The sequence below is a fragment of the Nyctibius grandis genome, chromosome 3, assembly GCF_013368605.1.
Source record: "Nyctibius grandis isolate bNycGra1 chromosome 3, bNycGra1.pri, whole genome shotgun sequence".
In the NCBI taxonomy this organism is placed as follows: domain Eukaryota; kingdom Metazoa; phylum Chordata; class Aves; order Nyctibiiformes; family Nyctibiidae; genus Nyctibius; species Nyctibius grandis.
In genome coordinates this window covers 114,236,507-114,252,345 of record NC_090660.1, presented here as the reverse complement: position 1 = coordinate 114,252,345, position 15,839 = coordinate 114,236,507, and the positions used below count along the sequence as shown (strand labels likewise).

Below are 15,839 nucleotides of genomic sequence, written 5' to 3'. Positions count from 1 at the left end.
GATGGGATGATGGGTTTCTCTGCTGTGTGCAACTTCTCCAGATTGATTTTTTTGTGATACTTTGGGGCTATTTCCCTTCCTTGTTCCCTTCATGAAAGGAAAGGCCTTGAGATGGGGGTGACCTAGGTTTCTGGGTTGGAATGAAGGTCTGAGTGGTCTCTGCTAAGGGTGTTGGCACCCACCTTCCATAGAATCATAGAATGGTTTGGGTGGGAAGGGACCTTAAAGCCCATCCAGTTCCAACCCCCTGCCACGGGCAGGGACACCTTCCACCAGACCAGGTTGCTCCAAGCTCCATCCAACCTGGCCTTGAACACTGCCAGGGAGGGGGCAGCCACAGCTTCTCTGGGCAACCTGGGCCAGGCTCTCACCACCCTCACACCAAAGAATTGCTTCCTCACATCTCATCTCAATCTCCCCTCTTTCAGTTTAAAACTGTTCCCCCTCGTCCTGTCACTCCATGCCCTTGTAAAAAGTCACTCTCCCACTTTCCTGTAGCCCCTTCAGGCACTGGAAAGTGCTAGAAGGTCTCCCTGGAGCCTTCTCCAAGCTTTCCCAAGGTAGAGACCTCAGTCTCTTAAAACAAAAACCCCAGGATGAAGCACCAGGAGTTGCTGGTTTGGGGCTGAATTTCCTCCCTCTTTTCCTCCTGCTCTTGATCTCCTGCCCAGGTCCCTTTAGCTGATTATTTGGTTCGTTAGGAGCCAGGGCCTTGGACAGGGGCGGTGGCATTTCTAACTGTAGGCACAGGCGCTGCCAGAGTCCAAGGTCCAGGCACAGGCTCCACGGTGCCAACGCTGAGCAAACGGGCAGCGCCCAACCCGGGCACTACGTGACAGCCAAGTGACAATGACTCCCGTGCCAGCGCTCCTGGCTGTGCGGGGTCCTGATGTCCGTGGTGTGCAGGGAGCCTGGTGGTGTGCTGGGGTGCTCCGTGCCTGCCGTCTCCCTTGGGGTTGGTGGTGGCACACACAGTGCCTGGTCACTGCACACGGTGCCCACTGTGCACGGTGTCACTTGCCTGGTTTTGGTGTGGCTGGTGTGTTGTCACACCTGGTATGTGACGTGTGTGGTGACCGGGCGTGTGCACCACGTCCCCTGGGGCTCCATGTACATGATGCTTGGGGTGCCCAGTGTCCCATGTGCTGCCATCCCCTGTGTCCCATGCGCTTGGGGGTGTCCTGGGTGCTGGCACAGCTGGGGCCATGTGTGCCCGGTGCTGGGTGTGCAGCGTCCCATAGAGCCCACTGCCACGTGCTGGTGTCCCTGGTGTCCTGTCCCCTGTGGGCAGTGTCCTGGAATCACAGAAAGGTTTGGGTTGGAAGGGACCTTTAAAGGACATCTAGTGTCCCCCCTGTGTGCTGCCATCTCTGGTGCTGTAGTGTCCCGTGTCCCCTGTGTGCCATTTGTCCCCTGTGTGCTGCCATCCTTGTGTGCCCTGTCGCCCCTGTGTGCTGCCATCCCTGGTGCTATGTGTGCCCTGTGCCCCTTGTGTGTTGCCATCCCTGTGTGCCATGTGTCCCCTGTGTGCCGCCATCCCTGGTGTCCTGTTCACTGTGTCCCCTGTGTGCTGCCATCCCTGGTGCTGTGTCCTCTATGTGCTGCCATCCCTGGTCCCCTCTGTGCCACCATCCCTGGTGCCATGTGTCCCCTCTGTGCCGCCATCCCTGGTGTCCTGTTCACTGTGTCCCATGTGTGCTGCCATCTCTGGTGCCATGTGTGTCCCATTTCCCCCATGTGCTGCCATCCCCGCGTGCCCTGTGTGCCACTATCCCTGGTGCCCTGTGTCTCCTGTCTGCTGCCATCCCTGTGTGCCCTTTGTCCCCTGTGTGCTGCTATTCCTGGTGCCCTGTGTCCCACCATCCCTGGTGTCTTGTTCACTGTGTCCCCTGTGTGCTGCCATCCCTGGTGCCCTGTGTCCCCAGTGTGATGCTATCCCTGGTCCCCTCTGTGCCACCATCTCTGGTGTCATGTATGTCCCATGTCCCCTGTCTGCTGCCATCCCTGGTGTCCTGTGTCCCTGATGTCCCTCCATCCCTGGTGTCCTGTTCACTGTGTCCCCTGTGTGCTGCCATCCCTGTGTGCCCTTTGTCCCCTGTGTGCTGCTATTCCTGGTGCCATGTGTGCCCTGTGTCCCCAGTGTGATGCTATCCCTGGTCCCCTCTGTGCCACCATCTCTGGTGTCATGTGTGTCCCATGTCCCCTGTGTGCTGCCATCCCTGGTGTCCTGTGTCCCCAGTGTGATGCTATCCCTGGTCCCCTCTGTGCCGCCATCTCTGGTGTCATGTGTGTCCCATGTCCCCTGTGTGCTGCCATCCCTGGTGTCCTGTGTCCCCAGTGTGATGCTATCCCTGGTCCCCTCTGTGCCACCATCTCTGGTGTCATGTGTGTCCCATGTCCCCTGTGTGCTGCCATCCCTGGTGTCCTGTGTCCCCAGTGTGATGCTGTCCCTGGTCCCCTCTGTGCTGCCATCCCTGGTGTCCTGTTCACTGTGTCCCCTGTGTGCTGCCATCCATGGTGCCCTGTGTCCCCAGTGTGATGCTATCCCTGGTCCCCTCTGTGCCACCATCTCTGGTGTCATGTGTGTCCCATGTCCCCTGTGTGCCACCATCCCTGGGGTCCTGTTCCCTGTCCCCCCTGTGTGCTGCTGTTCCCGGTGCCCTGTGTGCTGCCACCCCTGGTGCCACGTATGCCCTGTGCCCCTTGTGTGCTGCCATCCCTGTGTGCCCTTTGTCCCCTGTGTGCCACTATCTCTGTGTCCCCGGTGTGCTGCCATCCCCGTGTGCCCCGTCTCCCTCGCCCCCCCTCCCTGTCCCCCGTGTCCCCGCCTCCCCGGCCCCACCCGCGTCCCCGCCGCTCCCAGCCTGCCCCGCTTGGGCCATGGCGCCGCTGGCCGATCTCTACCACCTCACCATGGCCTACGGGCACTGGCGGGCCGGCCGCCACCGCGCCCCCGCCGCCGCCGAGCTCTTCTTCCGCCGCGGGCCCTTCGGCGGGGCCTTCGCGCTGGCCGCCGGCCTGGCCGAGGGGCTGCGCGGCCTCCGCGCCCTCCGCTTCAGCGCCGCCGGTGCGTGGGGAGGGGACAGGGGTGGGGGGACCTGAGGGGGGGACAGGGACAGCCCGCAGGGGGACCTGGGGGACAGGGGGGCGGCGGTGGGGGGGCAGAGACAGGCCTTGGGGGAGACCTGTGAGGGGGACAGGGACAGCCTGCAAGGGGACTTAAGGGGGACAAGGACATCTGTTAAAGGGATCTTGGGGACGGGGGACCTGGTGGGGGACAGGAACAGCCCTCAGAGGGACCAGGATACCCCTCAGAGGGACCTGGTGGGGACAGGGACATTCCTGAGTGACAGGGGGACCCTTCAGAGGAACTTGGGGGCAGGGGGGGACAGGGACATCCCTCAGAAGGACCTGAGGGACAGAAGGACCTGGGTGGGACAGGGACAGCCCTCAGAGTGACAGGGACAGCCCATAGAGGCACCAGGATACCCCTCAGAGGGACCTGGTGGGGACAGGGACAGCCCTCAGAGTGACAGGGACAGCCCATAGAGGCACCAGGATACCCCTCAGAGGGACCTGAGGGACAGGGGGCCTGTGGTGGGGGGACAGGGACAGGCCTTGTGGGGGAGCTGGGGGACAGGGGTACCCCCCCGTGGGGACCTGTTGGGGGGGACAGGGAAACCTGCAGGGGACAGGGACAACCCACAAGGGGACTTAAGGGGGACAGGGACATTTGTCAGAGGGACCTTGGGGACAAGGGGACCTGGGGGGGGACAGGGACAGCCCCCAGAGGGACGTGGGGGACAGGGGTACCCCCTAGTGGGACCTGTGGAGGGGACAGAGAGAGCCCTCAGGGGGACAGGGACAACCCCCGCAGGGGGACAGGGACAACCTGCAGGGGGACTTAAGGGGGACAGGGACATATGTTAAAGGCATCTTGGGGACAGGGGAACCCTTCAAGGGGGACCCGGTCAGGACAGGGACATCCCTCAGAGTGACAGGGACAGCCCACAGAGGGACCTGAGGGACTGGGGGACACGGGGACCCTTCAGAGGAACTTGGGGAGGGACAGGGACATCCCTCAGAGGGACCTGAGAGACAGCAGGACCCTTCGGTAGGAACGGGTGGGTTGGTGGGGACAGGGACATCCCTTAGTGGGAGAGTGGGACACCTCAGGGGGGACAGGGACATCCCTCAAAGGGACCAGGAGACCCCTCAGGGGGATCTGGTGGGGACAGGGACATTTTTCAGGGGGATCTGGAGAGACAGGGAAGACTAAAGAGGGCCAGGGGGACTTACAGGGGGACAGGGACATCCCTTAGAGGGACCTGGGGGACAGGGAAACCCTTCAGAGGGACATGGAGGGGACAGGGACAACCCTCAGGGAAACTTGGGGGGGACACTGGGACACCCTGCGGGAGTACAGTGCTCCCATGGCCAGTCCCTCAGAGAGGACTTGGGGGCCCATGGTGCCCTCCAAGGGCTGGGGACACCCCTGCCTGTGAGCTGTCACCTGTCCCTGGCATGGGGGGGTGACATGTGACCTGTACCCCCCCCCACCCCGGTGCCTGCCACGCTCTGTCCCCACAGATGTCGCCTACCTGCGCTCCGTCCTGCCCAGCACCACGGAAGACGCCTTCTTCGATTACCTGGCCACCTTGGACACCTCGGAGGTGACAGTGTCCGCCGTGCCGGAGGGCTCCGTCGTCTTCGCCAGGGTGGGGACACGCTCGGTACCTTCCCCTGCTTCAGAGGGGGCTTTGGGGGGCCATCGGTAGCTGTGTCCCCAGGGATGTCACCTGCAGCTGTCCCCGCAGGTCCCGTTCCTGCAGGTGAAGGGGCCGCTGCTGGTGGTGCAGCTGCTGGAGACCACGTTGTTGTGCCTGGTCAGCTACGCCAGGTAGGGGACACGTCTTTGCTCTGGTCCCTCAGCTGCTGGGGACCACATCCAGCTCCGCTGTGCCAAACCCTCCCAAGTCCCACGGTGGTCCCTGTCACCTCCCCGTGCTGTGGCTGCAGTCAATCAATCAATCAATCAGGTTGGAAGAGCCCTCTGGGATCATCGAGTCCAACCATTGCCCTGACACCACCATGGCAACTAGACCAGGGCACTAAGTGCCATGTCCAGGCTTTTCTTAAACCCCTCCAGAGATGGTGACTCCACCACCTCCCTGGGCAGCCCCTTCCAATGGCTAATGACCCTTGCTGAGAAGAAATGCTTCCTCATGTCCAACCTGAACCTCCCCTGGTGAAGCTTGAGGCTGTGTCCTCTTGTCCTATTGCTAGTTGCCTGGGAGAAGAGGCCGACTCCCACTGCGCTACAACCTCCCTTCAGGTAGTTGTAGACTGCACTAAGTCACCTCTGAGCCTCCTCTTCTGCAGGCTAAACACCCCCAGCTCCCTCAGCCGTTCCTCGTAGGTCAGACCCTCTAGACCCTTCCCCAGCTTGGTCGCCCTCCTCTGGACTCGCTCCAACACCTCAACATCTTTCTTGAAGGCCCTTGACCATATGCTGACGCCATGCCCAGCCTGGCTCGGTGTCACCCATCCCTTCTTCCCCTCCCGCCCCCAGCCTGGTGGCCACGAACGCCGCTCGCTTCCGCTTCCTCGCTGGCCCAACCGTGAAGCTGATGGAGATGGGGCTGCGTCGTGCTCAGGGGCCGGACGGTGCCCTTTCGGCCTCCAAGTACTCCTACATCGGGGGTGAGTGCTGTCCCAGGTGGGGCACCACGGCCACGCTGTCACCCATGTCCCCCCACCCCATTCCCCGTCCCTCCTCGCAGGCTTCGACTACACCAGTAACATCCTGGCGGGGAAGCTCTACGGCATCCCCGTGCGCGGCACCATCGCCCACTCCTTCATCGTGTCCTTCACCTCCTTGGAGGAGGTGCAGCCCCGGGTGAGCATCACTGCGGGCAGAGGACGGCGATGGGATGCTCTGCCCCATGGCCACGCTCCCAGTGCCGTGGAAGGTGCCACCGGGTGTGTAATGTCCATGTCCCCTCCCTGGGCAGGAGCTGTCACCGCTGGCAGGAGGAGAGCCCGTGGATCTCCCAGCCCTGGCTGAGTCGTGGCTGGGGCGGGTGTGTGAGGTGCTGCAGACCCCCCTGGAGAAGGTGCACCGGGGCGAGCTGGCCGCCTTCGTGTCCTACGCCATCACCTTCCCGCGGGACTTCCAGGGGCTGCTGGACACGTACTGTGTCAGGAGGTGAGGCCACCACACCACAGAATCACAGAATCAATCAGGTTGGAAGAGCCCTCTGGGATCATCGAGTCCAACCATTGCCCTGACACCACCATGGCAACTAGTCCAGGGCACTAAGTGCCATGTCCAGGCTTTTCTTAAACCCCTCCAGAGATGGGGACTCCACCACCTCCCTGGGCAGCCCCTTCCAATGGCTAATGACCCTTGCTGAGAAGAAATGCTTCCTAATAATTCTTCCTAATTCTTCCTAACGTCCCCACGGGGTAGCTTTGTCCTCATGTCCCTTCTTGCTCGGTGGCCTTCAAGCAGGGACGTTTCCATGTGGCAGCATCGCCGTGGTTTGTCGCTGGATAGAATCATGGAATCGTTTTGGTGGGAAGGACCTTTAAGATCATCGAGTCCAATCCTTAACCCAGCACTGCCAAGGCCACCACTAACCAATGTCCCTCAGCACCACATCTACACGGCTTTTAAATCTCTCCAGGGATGGGGACTCCACCACTGCCCTGGGCAGCCTGTTCCACTGCTTGACAACCCTTTCCATGAAGAAATTGTCCCTGATCTCCAATCTAAACCTCCCCTGGTGCAACTTGAGGCCGTTTCCTCTCGTCCTGTCACTTGTAACCTGGGAGAAGAGACCGACCCCACCTCGCTACACCCTCCTTTCAGGCAGTTGGAGAGAGCGAGGTCTCCCCTCAGCCTCCTTTTCTCCACGCTAAACCCCCCCAGGTCCCTCAGCTGCTCCACATCACACTTGTGCTCCAGACCCTTCCCCAGCCCCGTTGCCCTTCTCTGGACTCGCTCCAGCACCCCAAGGTCTTGCTTGTCGTGAGGGGCCCAAAACTGCACCCAGGATTCGAGGTGCGGCCTCACCAGTGCTGAGCACAGGGGGACGATCCCTGCCCCACTCCTGCTGGCCACACTAGTGCTGATACAAGCCAGGATGCTGGTGGCCGCCTTGGCCACCTGGGCACACTGCTGGCTCATATTCAGCCGCCATCGACCAACACCCCCAGGTCCTTTTCCCCCAGGCACTTTCCAGCAACTCTCCCCCAGCCTGTAGCGGTGCGGGGGGTTGTTGTGCCCCAAGGGCAGGATTCAGAGCTTGGACCTGCTGCTGGATCTGCCCTGGGTCCCTGTCGCACCAGGCAAGGGACACTTAACCTTCTCCTCGCCCGTGCCAGGAGCGGTTTGCCCAACTTCTGTGCCGTGGCGCTGGCCCTGCACCAACTGGGCTACCGGGCCATCGGGGTGCGCCTGGACAGCGGGGACCTGGCCCAGCAGTCCAAGGAGATCCGCCAAATGCTCCGAACCTGCGGTGCTCAGTGAGTCTCCCACCAAGCCTGGGTCAACTGCCACCGGTTCCCAGCTTCCCCACCCCGGGCACCAGAGTGGGACCCCTCTTTGCTCACCAGGGTGTCACGAGCGGAGCCAGGGGTCCCCCCCAAACCCTCTGCCCCGTCCTTCACTCACTCCCGTGCCCCTCTCCAGCTTCCAGGTGCCCTGGTTTGAGACCATCCCCATCGCCGTCAGCAACGACATCAGCGAGGAGAACCTGGAGGAGTTCAGCCGGGAGGTGAGGTAGCTGCTGGGATGTCACCTTGGCTTTCGCTGGCACTGCTGAGGTTTGGGGTGCGTGGGTTGGACATGAGAGTCACCTGAGGTGGACGTGAGTCACCTGGGGTGAACGTGAGAGTCACTTGGGACTCTCTCCCTGGGTCACAACAGAGAAGAGTTTCTAGGCTGGCAAAAAAAAATGGGTTTTGGGTGGGACAGATGGACACTGAGCACCTTCACGCCCTGTGACCTGGCCCATCGCTCTGGTTTTGGCATGGGCTTAAAAACCAGCAGCAGGGCTGGGCTGTTGATGGTCGCCATCTTCTCCACTGCACCAGGGGAGCGAGATTGACCTGATCGGCGTGGGGACAAACCTGGTGACGTGTCCCCTCCAGCCATCGCTGGGCTGCGTTTACAAGGTATGGGTGGCAGCTCTCTGTCCTGCTTGGCTCGTGGGGTGTGGGGCTCCCCAGCTTCTCCCAAGCTTTGCATGGCTGGGGTCATGCAGCAACAGGAGATCCTGCCCTGAGGGATCATGTGAGGCCAACATCATCGAATCCCAGACTGGTTTGGGTTGGAAGGGACCTTAAAGCCCATCTAGTCCCAACCCCCTGCCATGGGCAGGGACACCTTCCACCAGACCAGGTTGCTCCAAGCCCCATCCAACCTGGCCTTGAACACTGCCAGGGAGGGGGCAGCCACAGCTTCTCTGGGCAACCTGGGCCAGGGTCTCACCACCCTCACACCAAAGAATTGCTTCCTCACATCTCATCTCAATCTCCCCTCTTTCAGTTTAAAACTGTTCCCCCTCGTCCTGTCACTCCATGCCCTTGTCAAAAGCCCCTCTCCCGCTTTCCTGTAGCCCCTTCAGGCACTGGAAGGTGCTAGAAGGTCTCCCCGGAGCCTTCTCTTCTCCAGGCTGAACAGCCCCAACTCTCTCAGCCTGTCTCCAGAGCAGAGGGGCTCCAGCCCTCTGAGCATCTCCGTGGCCTCCTCTCGACTCGCTCCAACAGCTCCATATCCTAAACCCAGTACTCCAGTCCCATGAGAGCGGAGCAGAGGGGCAGAATCCCCTCCCTTGCCCTGCTGGCCACGCTGCTGGGGATGCAGCCCAGGACACGGGTGGCTTTCTGGGCTGCCAGCGCACGTTGCCGGCTCATGTTGAGCTTCTCGTCACCCATCGCCCCCAAGTCCTTCTCCTCAGGGCTGCTCTCAATCCATTCTCCACCCAGCCTTTGTGCTTGGGATTGCCCCGACCCATGTGCAGCACCTTGCACTTGGCCTTGTTGAACCTCATGAGGTTCACAAGAGCCAACTCCTCCACCCTAAGGTCCCTCTGGATGACATCCCGTCCCTCAGGGGAATCAACTGCACCACTCAGCTTGGTGTCATCTGCAAATTTGCTGAGGGGGCACTCGATTGCACCGTCTGTGTCCTCCTTCTTGGAAATAATTGTCAGGAGACTGCTGTCACAAGAGGCTTGCAGGCAGGAGGAGGCAGGATGTCCAACTTTGGGGTGGTTTGAGGGTTTTTTTAATGATTTATTCAGCTGGTTTGTATCAGTGGCCTCCCCACCATGTGGGGACACACAGAGGGGACAGAGCTCAGCACGGTCCCCAGCACCGGCATGAGTTGGTGAATGTGACAAAAATAAGGTGCCCATCTCCATAACCTCCTTCTCCTACAGCTGGTGGAGGTCAATGGCTCCCCGTGCCTGAAATTCACAGAAGATGAGGAGAAGATGACAATCCCAGGGACTAAGACCATCTATCGGCTCTATGATGCTGCTGGTGAGTTGGGACACCCTTGCCATGGTGCTGCCCTGTTGACCTGTGTTCCCCTCCTGCTCCATAACCCTGTCCTCACTGTCCCATGCACCTGCTGGTCCCTAACCTGGCACTCCTGCAGGTCACCCCTTCATGGACCTCATGGCTCTGGAGGAGGAGCCCTCGCCCAGCGCGGGGCAGGAGCTGGCGGTCCATGTCCTAGGACAGCTCGGTGAGACCATCAAGGTCGTGCCCACCACCGTGGAGCCCCTCCATCGCACGTACTTCAGAGATGGGCAGGTCAGAGGTGGCTCTGTCTTCTGGTGCTGGGGTGTCCTCCCCCACGTTGGGTGAAGGACCAAGCCAGGGTGGTGGTGGTGTCTTGGCAGAATCAAAGGGTTAAACCCCAGCGTTTCCTTGTGTCTGAGATGTCCCCTGTCCCAGCAACCCAGGTGCCACCCTGGACATGGTGGCATCAGAGTCCAACCTGGAGCTGGCTTGTGGGGATTGGGGCTGGGTGGCCAGCACCCCACATGGACGTGGTCATGCATCTCCATCCTGCAGGTGTGCGAGCCCCTGCCCAGCCTGCCGGAGGTGAGGAGCCATGCGCAGGCGTCCCTCAGCCAGCTCAGCCCCATTCACCGACGGCTCCAGGACCCACAGCCCTACCCGGTATGTCTGGAACTTTCCAGGCACCATCGGTGCACACCCAGGAACCCTGCCCAGCCCCGGTGACCTGAGCAAAGCCACCGTGGCTCCCCTGCGGAGCTGCCGTGGTCACAGAATCACAGATCAACCAGGTTGGAAGAGCCCTCTGGGATCATCGAGTCCAACCGTTGCCCTGACACCACCATGGCAACTAGACCAGGGCACTAAGTGCCATGGCCAGGTTTTTCTTAAACACCTCCAGAGATGGTGACTCCACCACCTCCCTGGGCAGCCCCTTCCAATGGCTAATGACCCTTGCTGAGAAGAAATGCTTCCTAATGTCCAACCTGAACCTCCCCTGGCCAAGCTTGAGGCTGTGTCCTCTTGTCCTATCGCTGGTTGTCTGGGAGAAGAGGCCGACTCCCACTTCACTACAACCTCCCTTCAGGTAGTTGTAGACTGCACTAAGGTCACCTCTGAGCCTCCTCTTCTCCAGGCTAAACACCCCCAGCTCCCTCAGCCGTTCCTCGTAGGTCAGACCCTCCAGACCCTTCACCAGCTTGGTCGCCCTCCTCTGGACTTGCTCCATCGGGTCGGTGGATGCAGGACACGGGGCTGCAGTCCTCCCCGGGAGCTCACGCTCACCGTCCCCTCTCGCTCCCACGTCAGGTGGCCGTGACGGAGAGGCTGCACCACCTCGTCACCGAGCTGCGGCAGGACAGCCAGTGAGGAGGTCCCCGTTCGCCCCACGCCGGGGACAGCCCCTGCCTGGGGCCAGCTCCTCCTCCGTGCTCTTTTGAAGACCAGGTGACTAATTGGGAATTAATGGCTCTAATGATGCTGCTGCTGCGTGGTGGTGACCCGAGGACCCTGCAGGAACTGGAAGCGTTCCCTGGTGTCCCAGTAACAAAGCTGGGCGCAGGGGGATGGGGCAGGCAGAGCTGGGAGGCAGCTGCCCCCATGTCCTCTGGAAGTGACAGTCCTTGCCTGCCCACCTTGGTGGCCTCGCCAGCCCTGTGCCTTCTGCTGTGGCAGTGCTGCCCATCGTGGTGGCCCTGCCAACCCTGCACCTTCTGCCATGGCAGCGCTGCCCACCTTGGTGGCCCTGCCAACCCTGTGCCTTCTGCTGTGGCAGTGCTGCCCACCTTGGTGGCCCTGCCAACCCTGTGCCTTCTGCTGTGGCAGCGCTGCCCACCTTGGTGGCCTGGCCAGCCCTGCACCTTCTGCGGTGGCAGCGCTGCCCACCTTGGTGGCCCTGCCAGACTCTGTGCCTTTTGCTGTGGCCATGCGGCCCACCTTGGTGGCTCTTCCAACCCTGTGCTTTCTGCTGTGACAGTGCTGCCCACTTTGGTGGCCCTGCCCGCCCTGCACCTTCTGCCATGGCAGCGCTGCCCACCTTGGTGGCCCTGCCAGACCCTGTGCCTTCTGCTGTGGCCATGCTGCCCACCTTGGTGGCCCTGCCAACCCTGTGCCTTCTGCTGTGGCCATGCTGCCCACCTTGGTGGCCCTGCCAACCCTGTGCCTTCTGCTGTGGCAGTGCTGCCCATCATGGTGGCCCTGCCAGACCCTGTGCCTTCTGCTGTGGCCATGCTGCCCACCTTGGTGGCCCTGCGTGCCCTGCACCTTCTGCCATGGCAGTGCTGCCCACCTTGGTGGCCCTGCCAAACCTTGTACCTTCTGCCATGGCAGTGCTGCCCACCTTGGTGGCCCTGCCAAACCTTGTACCTTCTGCCATGGCAGCGCTGCCCACCTTGGTGGCCCTGCCAGACTCTTGTGCCTTCTGCTGTGGCCATGCTGCCCACCTTGGTGGCCCTGCCAACCCTGCACCTTCTGCCATGGCAGCGCTGCCCACCTTGGTGGCCCTGCCAGACTCTGTGCCTTCTGCTGTGGCCATGCTGCCCACCTTGGTGGCCCTGCCAACCCTGTGCCTTCTGCTGTGGCAGTGCTGCCCATCATGGTGGCCCTGCCCGCCCTGCACCTTCTGCCATGGCAGCACTGCCCAGCGTGGTGGCCCTGCCAACCCTGCACCTTCTGCCATGGCAGTGCTGCCCACCTTGGTGGCCTTGCCAGCCCTGCACCTTCTGCCATGGCAGCACTGCCCATCGTGGTGGCCCTGCCAACCCTGCACCTTCTGCCATGGCAGTGCTGCCCACCTTGGTGGCCTTGCCAGACCCTGTGCCTTCTGCTGTGGCCATGCTGCCCACCTTGGTGGCCCTGCCTGCCCTGCACCTTCTGCCATGGCAGCGCTGCCCACCTTGGTGGCCCTGCCCGCCCTGCACCTTCTGCCATGGCAGCACTGCCCGTCGTGGTGGCCCTGCCAGACCCTGTGCCTTCTGCTGTGGCAGTGCTGCCCATCGTGGTGGCCCTGCCAACCCTGCACCTTCTGCCATGGCAGCACTGCCCATTGTGGTGGCCCTGACAGCCATGCACCTTCTGCCATGGCAGCGCTGCCCACCTTGGTGGCCCTGACAGCCATGCACCTTCTGCCATGGCAGCGCTGCCCACCTTGGTGGCCCTGCCAACCCTGTGCCTTCTGCTGTGGCAGCGCTGCCCACCTTGGTGGCCCTGCCAGACCCTGTGCCTTTTGCTGTGGCCATGCTGCCCACCTTGGTGGCTCTTCCAACCCTGTGCTTTCTGCTGTGACAGTGCTGCCCACTTTGGTGGCCCTGCCCGCCTTGCACCTTCTGCCATGGCAGTGCTGCCCACCTTGGTGGCCCTGCCAAACCTTGTACCTTCTGCTGTGGCAGCACTGCCCACCTCGGTGGCTCTGCCAGCCCTGTGCCTTCTGCCATGGCAGCACTGCCCACCTTGGTGGCCCTGCCAAACCTTGTACCTTCTGCTGTGGCAGCACTGCCCACCTCGGTGGCTCTGCCAGCCCTGTGCCTTCTGCCATGGCAGCACTGCCCACCTTGGTGGCCCTGCCAAACCTTGTACCTTCTGCTGTGGCAGCACTGCCCACCTCGGTGGCTCTGCCAGCCCTGTGCCTTCTGCCATGGCAGCACTGCCCACCTTGGTGGCCCTGCCAACCCTGTTCCTTCTGCTGTGACAGTGCTGCCCATCGTGGTGTCCCTGCCCGCCCTGCACCTTCTGCCATGGCAGCACTGCCCAGCGTGGTGGCCCTGCCAACCCTGCACCTTCTGCCATGGCAGCGCTGCCCACCTTGGTGGCCTTGCCAGACCCTGTGCCTTCTGCTGTGGCCATGCTGCCCACCTTGGTGGCCCTGCCTGCCCTGCACCTTCTGCCATGGCAGTGCTGCCCACCTTGGTGGCCCTGCCAAACCTTGTACCTTCTGCTGTGGCAGCACTGCCCACCTCGGTGGCTCTGCCAGCCCTGTGCCTTCTGCCATGGCAGCACTGCCCACCTTGGTGGCCCTGCCAACCCTGTGCCTTCTGCTGTGGCCATGCTGCCCACCTTGGTGGCCCTGCCCGCCCTGCACCTTCTGCCATGGCAGTTCTGCCCACATTGGTGGCCCTGGCAACCCTGCACCTTCTGCCATGGCAGCGCTGCCCACCTTGGTGGCCCTGCCTGCCCTGCACCTTCTGCTGTGGCCATGCTGCCCACCTTGGTGGCCCTGCCTGCCCTGCACCTTCTGCCATGGCAGCGCTGCCCACCTTGGTGGCCTTGCCAGACCCTGCACCTTCTGCCATGGCAGCACTGCCCATCGTGGTGGCCCTGCCCACCCTGCACCTTCTGCCAGGGCAGTGCTGCCCACCGTGGTGGCCCTGCCAACCCTGCACCTTCTGCCATGGCAGCGCTGCCCACCTTGGTGGCCTTGCCAGACCCTGTGCCTTCTGCTGTGGCCATGCTGCCCACCTTGGTGGCCCTGCCAACCCTGTGCCTTCTGCCATGGCAGCGCTGCCCATCTTGGTGGCCTGGCCAGCCCTGCACCTTCTGTGGTGGCAGCCCATGCTCAAGCTCCTCAGTGGCACTAGAGACCAAGTCTTGAGTGCACAACAAGGGGTCCTACCATGGGAAGGACCATGACCCCCAGCCCATGTCCTGTAGGACATCCATGGCAGATGCACTTTGCCCTTCCTCTTCTAGGCTTTGGCTCTGTGGCCACATTCAATCTCTTTCCATGTTGTATCTGTTCCCCAGAGGGTGGAGGCTGGCTCCAGGTTGACGCCAGCTCCAGGTTGACACCTGCACTCTCTAACCTGCTGTTCAGAGGGGAAATGTGTCACTAAACCCCACAATTAACTTCATCCTAAGCAAAAAATTAATGAAATAAAGGCCTTTACCCACCCCACGTGGCTGCCCTGGTCCTTCAAAACACTTGTTGCCTTCAGCTTGAACGTTTAATTCAACTTCCTTCACTTCACGGTTTATGACTGAATAAAGTTGGAAGGAAAAGCAAGTGCTGACCCTTGAGAGCACCTGGGGGTGGCCCCAGCAGGTGCCTCACAGCCCCATTTCGTGGCATCCCATGACCCTAATTCCAGCGAAAGCCCCTTTGTAGCTCCACTGGGGGTGGGTCTCCTGGCCAGGCAATGACTCTTTGAAGGCTTTATCAAAACAGAGTCAGGAAAAGTTGTTGCATGGAATGGAAAGAAGATTCTACAGAGAATCTTCTCCAAGACACGTGTATTTTCTCTAATCCTCCCCAAATGTGTAACAGGGAGATAGTAAATCCTTCCCCCCCTGAGCTTGTAAAAGGTACAGACCCAGAATCGAGCCACCCATGGGAAAGGCACAGCGAGGGAGGGCAAGAGGGAGATCCCCAGCGAGACACACAGAATCACAGAATCAATGAGGTTGGAAGAGCCCTCTGGGATCATCGAGTCCAACCATTGCCCTGACACCACCATGGCAACTAGACCAGGGCACTAAGTGCCATGTCCAGGCTTTTCTTAAACCCCTCCAGAGATGGTGACTCCACCACCTCCCTGGGCAGCCCCTTCCCGTGGCTAATGACCCTTGCTGAGAAGAAATGCTTCCTAATGTCCAACCTGAACCTCCCCTGGCCAAGCTTGAGGCTGTGTCCTCTTGTCCTATCGCTGGTTGCCTGGGAGAAGAGGCCGACTCCCACTGCGCTACAACCTCCCTTCAGGTAGTTGTAGACTGCAGTAAGGTCACCTCTGAGCCTCCTCTTCTCCAGGCTAAAAACCCCCAGCTCCCTCAGCCGTTCCTCAGAGGTCAGACCCTCCAGACCCTTCCCCAGCTTGGTCGCCCTCCTCTGGACTCGCTCCAACACCTCAACATCTTTCTTGAAGTGCGGGGCCCAGAACTGGACACAGTATTTAAGACACACACCTGCATGTCCCCAGACACCAACCCTGCGCCTCTCTTTGCTCATCCTCTCAGGAACAGCTGCGGTTTAGATCGTGTTCAGGTCTTTGCTGTACGTGTTGATGGGGGAAAAAAAAAAAATTTAAAAGAGCTTAATGAACAAGGTGTGATGGTCTCTTGTGTCTAGAAAAATCCAGGAGGCTGGACCTCCCTGTTGGAATGCTCCAGCTGTGGGCACCATATCACACTTAGCATTTTAAGAGAGAAAAAACAAATCCAGGAAAACCAAGAGCAGTTTGTGATTAAAAGTTATATTTTTAGAGCAGAAGCACCAGAGATACAAGAGCCCAACCCTCAGCGTACCTGAGTAGAGATTGTCCTGAGTTCTTAGGAGAGAAGGAATGAAGAGCAACTTGAAGTAGGCATAGAAAGAC

General features: G+C 60.9%; 1 protein-coding gene across 1 annotated transcript; it reads left to right on the top strand.

Moving 5' to 3' along the window:
* The first annotated feature begins 2,867 nt into the window (after positions 1–2,867).
* NAPRT (nicotinate phosphoribosyltransferase) lies at positions 2,868–14,425 on the top strand. Its single transcript, XM_068396932.1, has 13 exons — positions 2,868–3,067; positions 4,591–4,718; positions 4,818–4,900; positions 5,573–5,703; positions 5,784–5,899; positions 6,015–6,208; positions 7,390–7,530; positions 7,697–7,781; positions 8,101–8,181; positions 9,450–9,552; positions 9,671–9,828; positions 10,093–10,200; positions 10,846–14,425. Exons 1-13 carry the CDS (start codon positions 2,881–2,883, stop codon positions 10,903–10,905), a joined length of 1,575 nt encoding a protein of 524 aa, XP_068253033.1. The 5' UTR covers positions 2,868–2,880; the 3' UTR covers positions 10,906–14,425.
* The last annotated feature ends 1,414 nt before the right edge of the window (positions 14,426–15,839 follow it).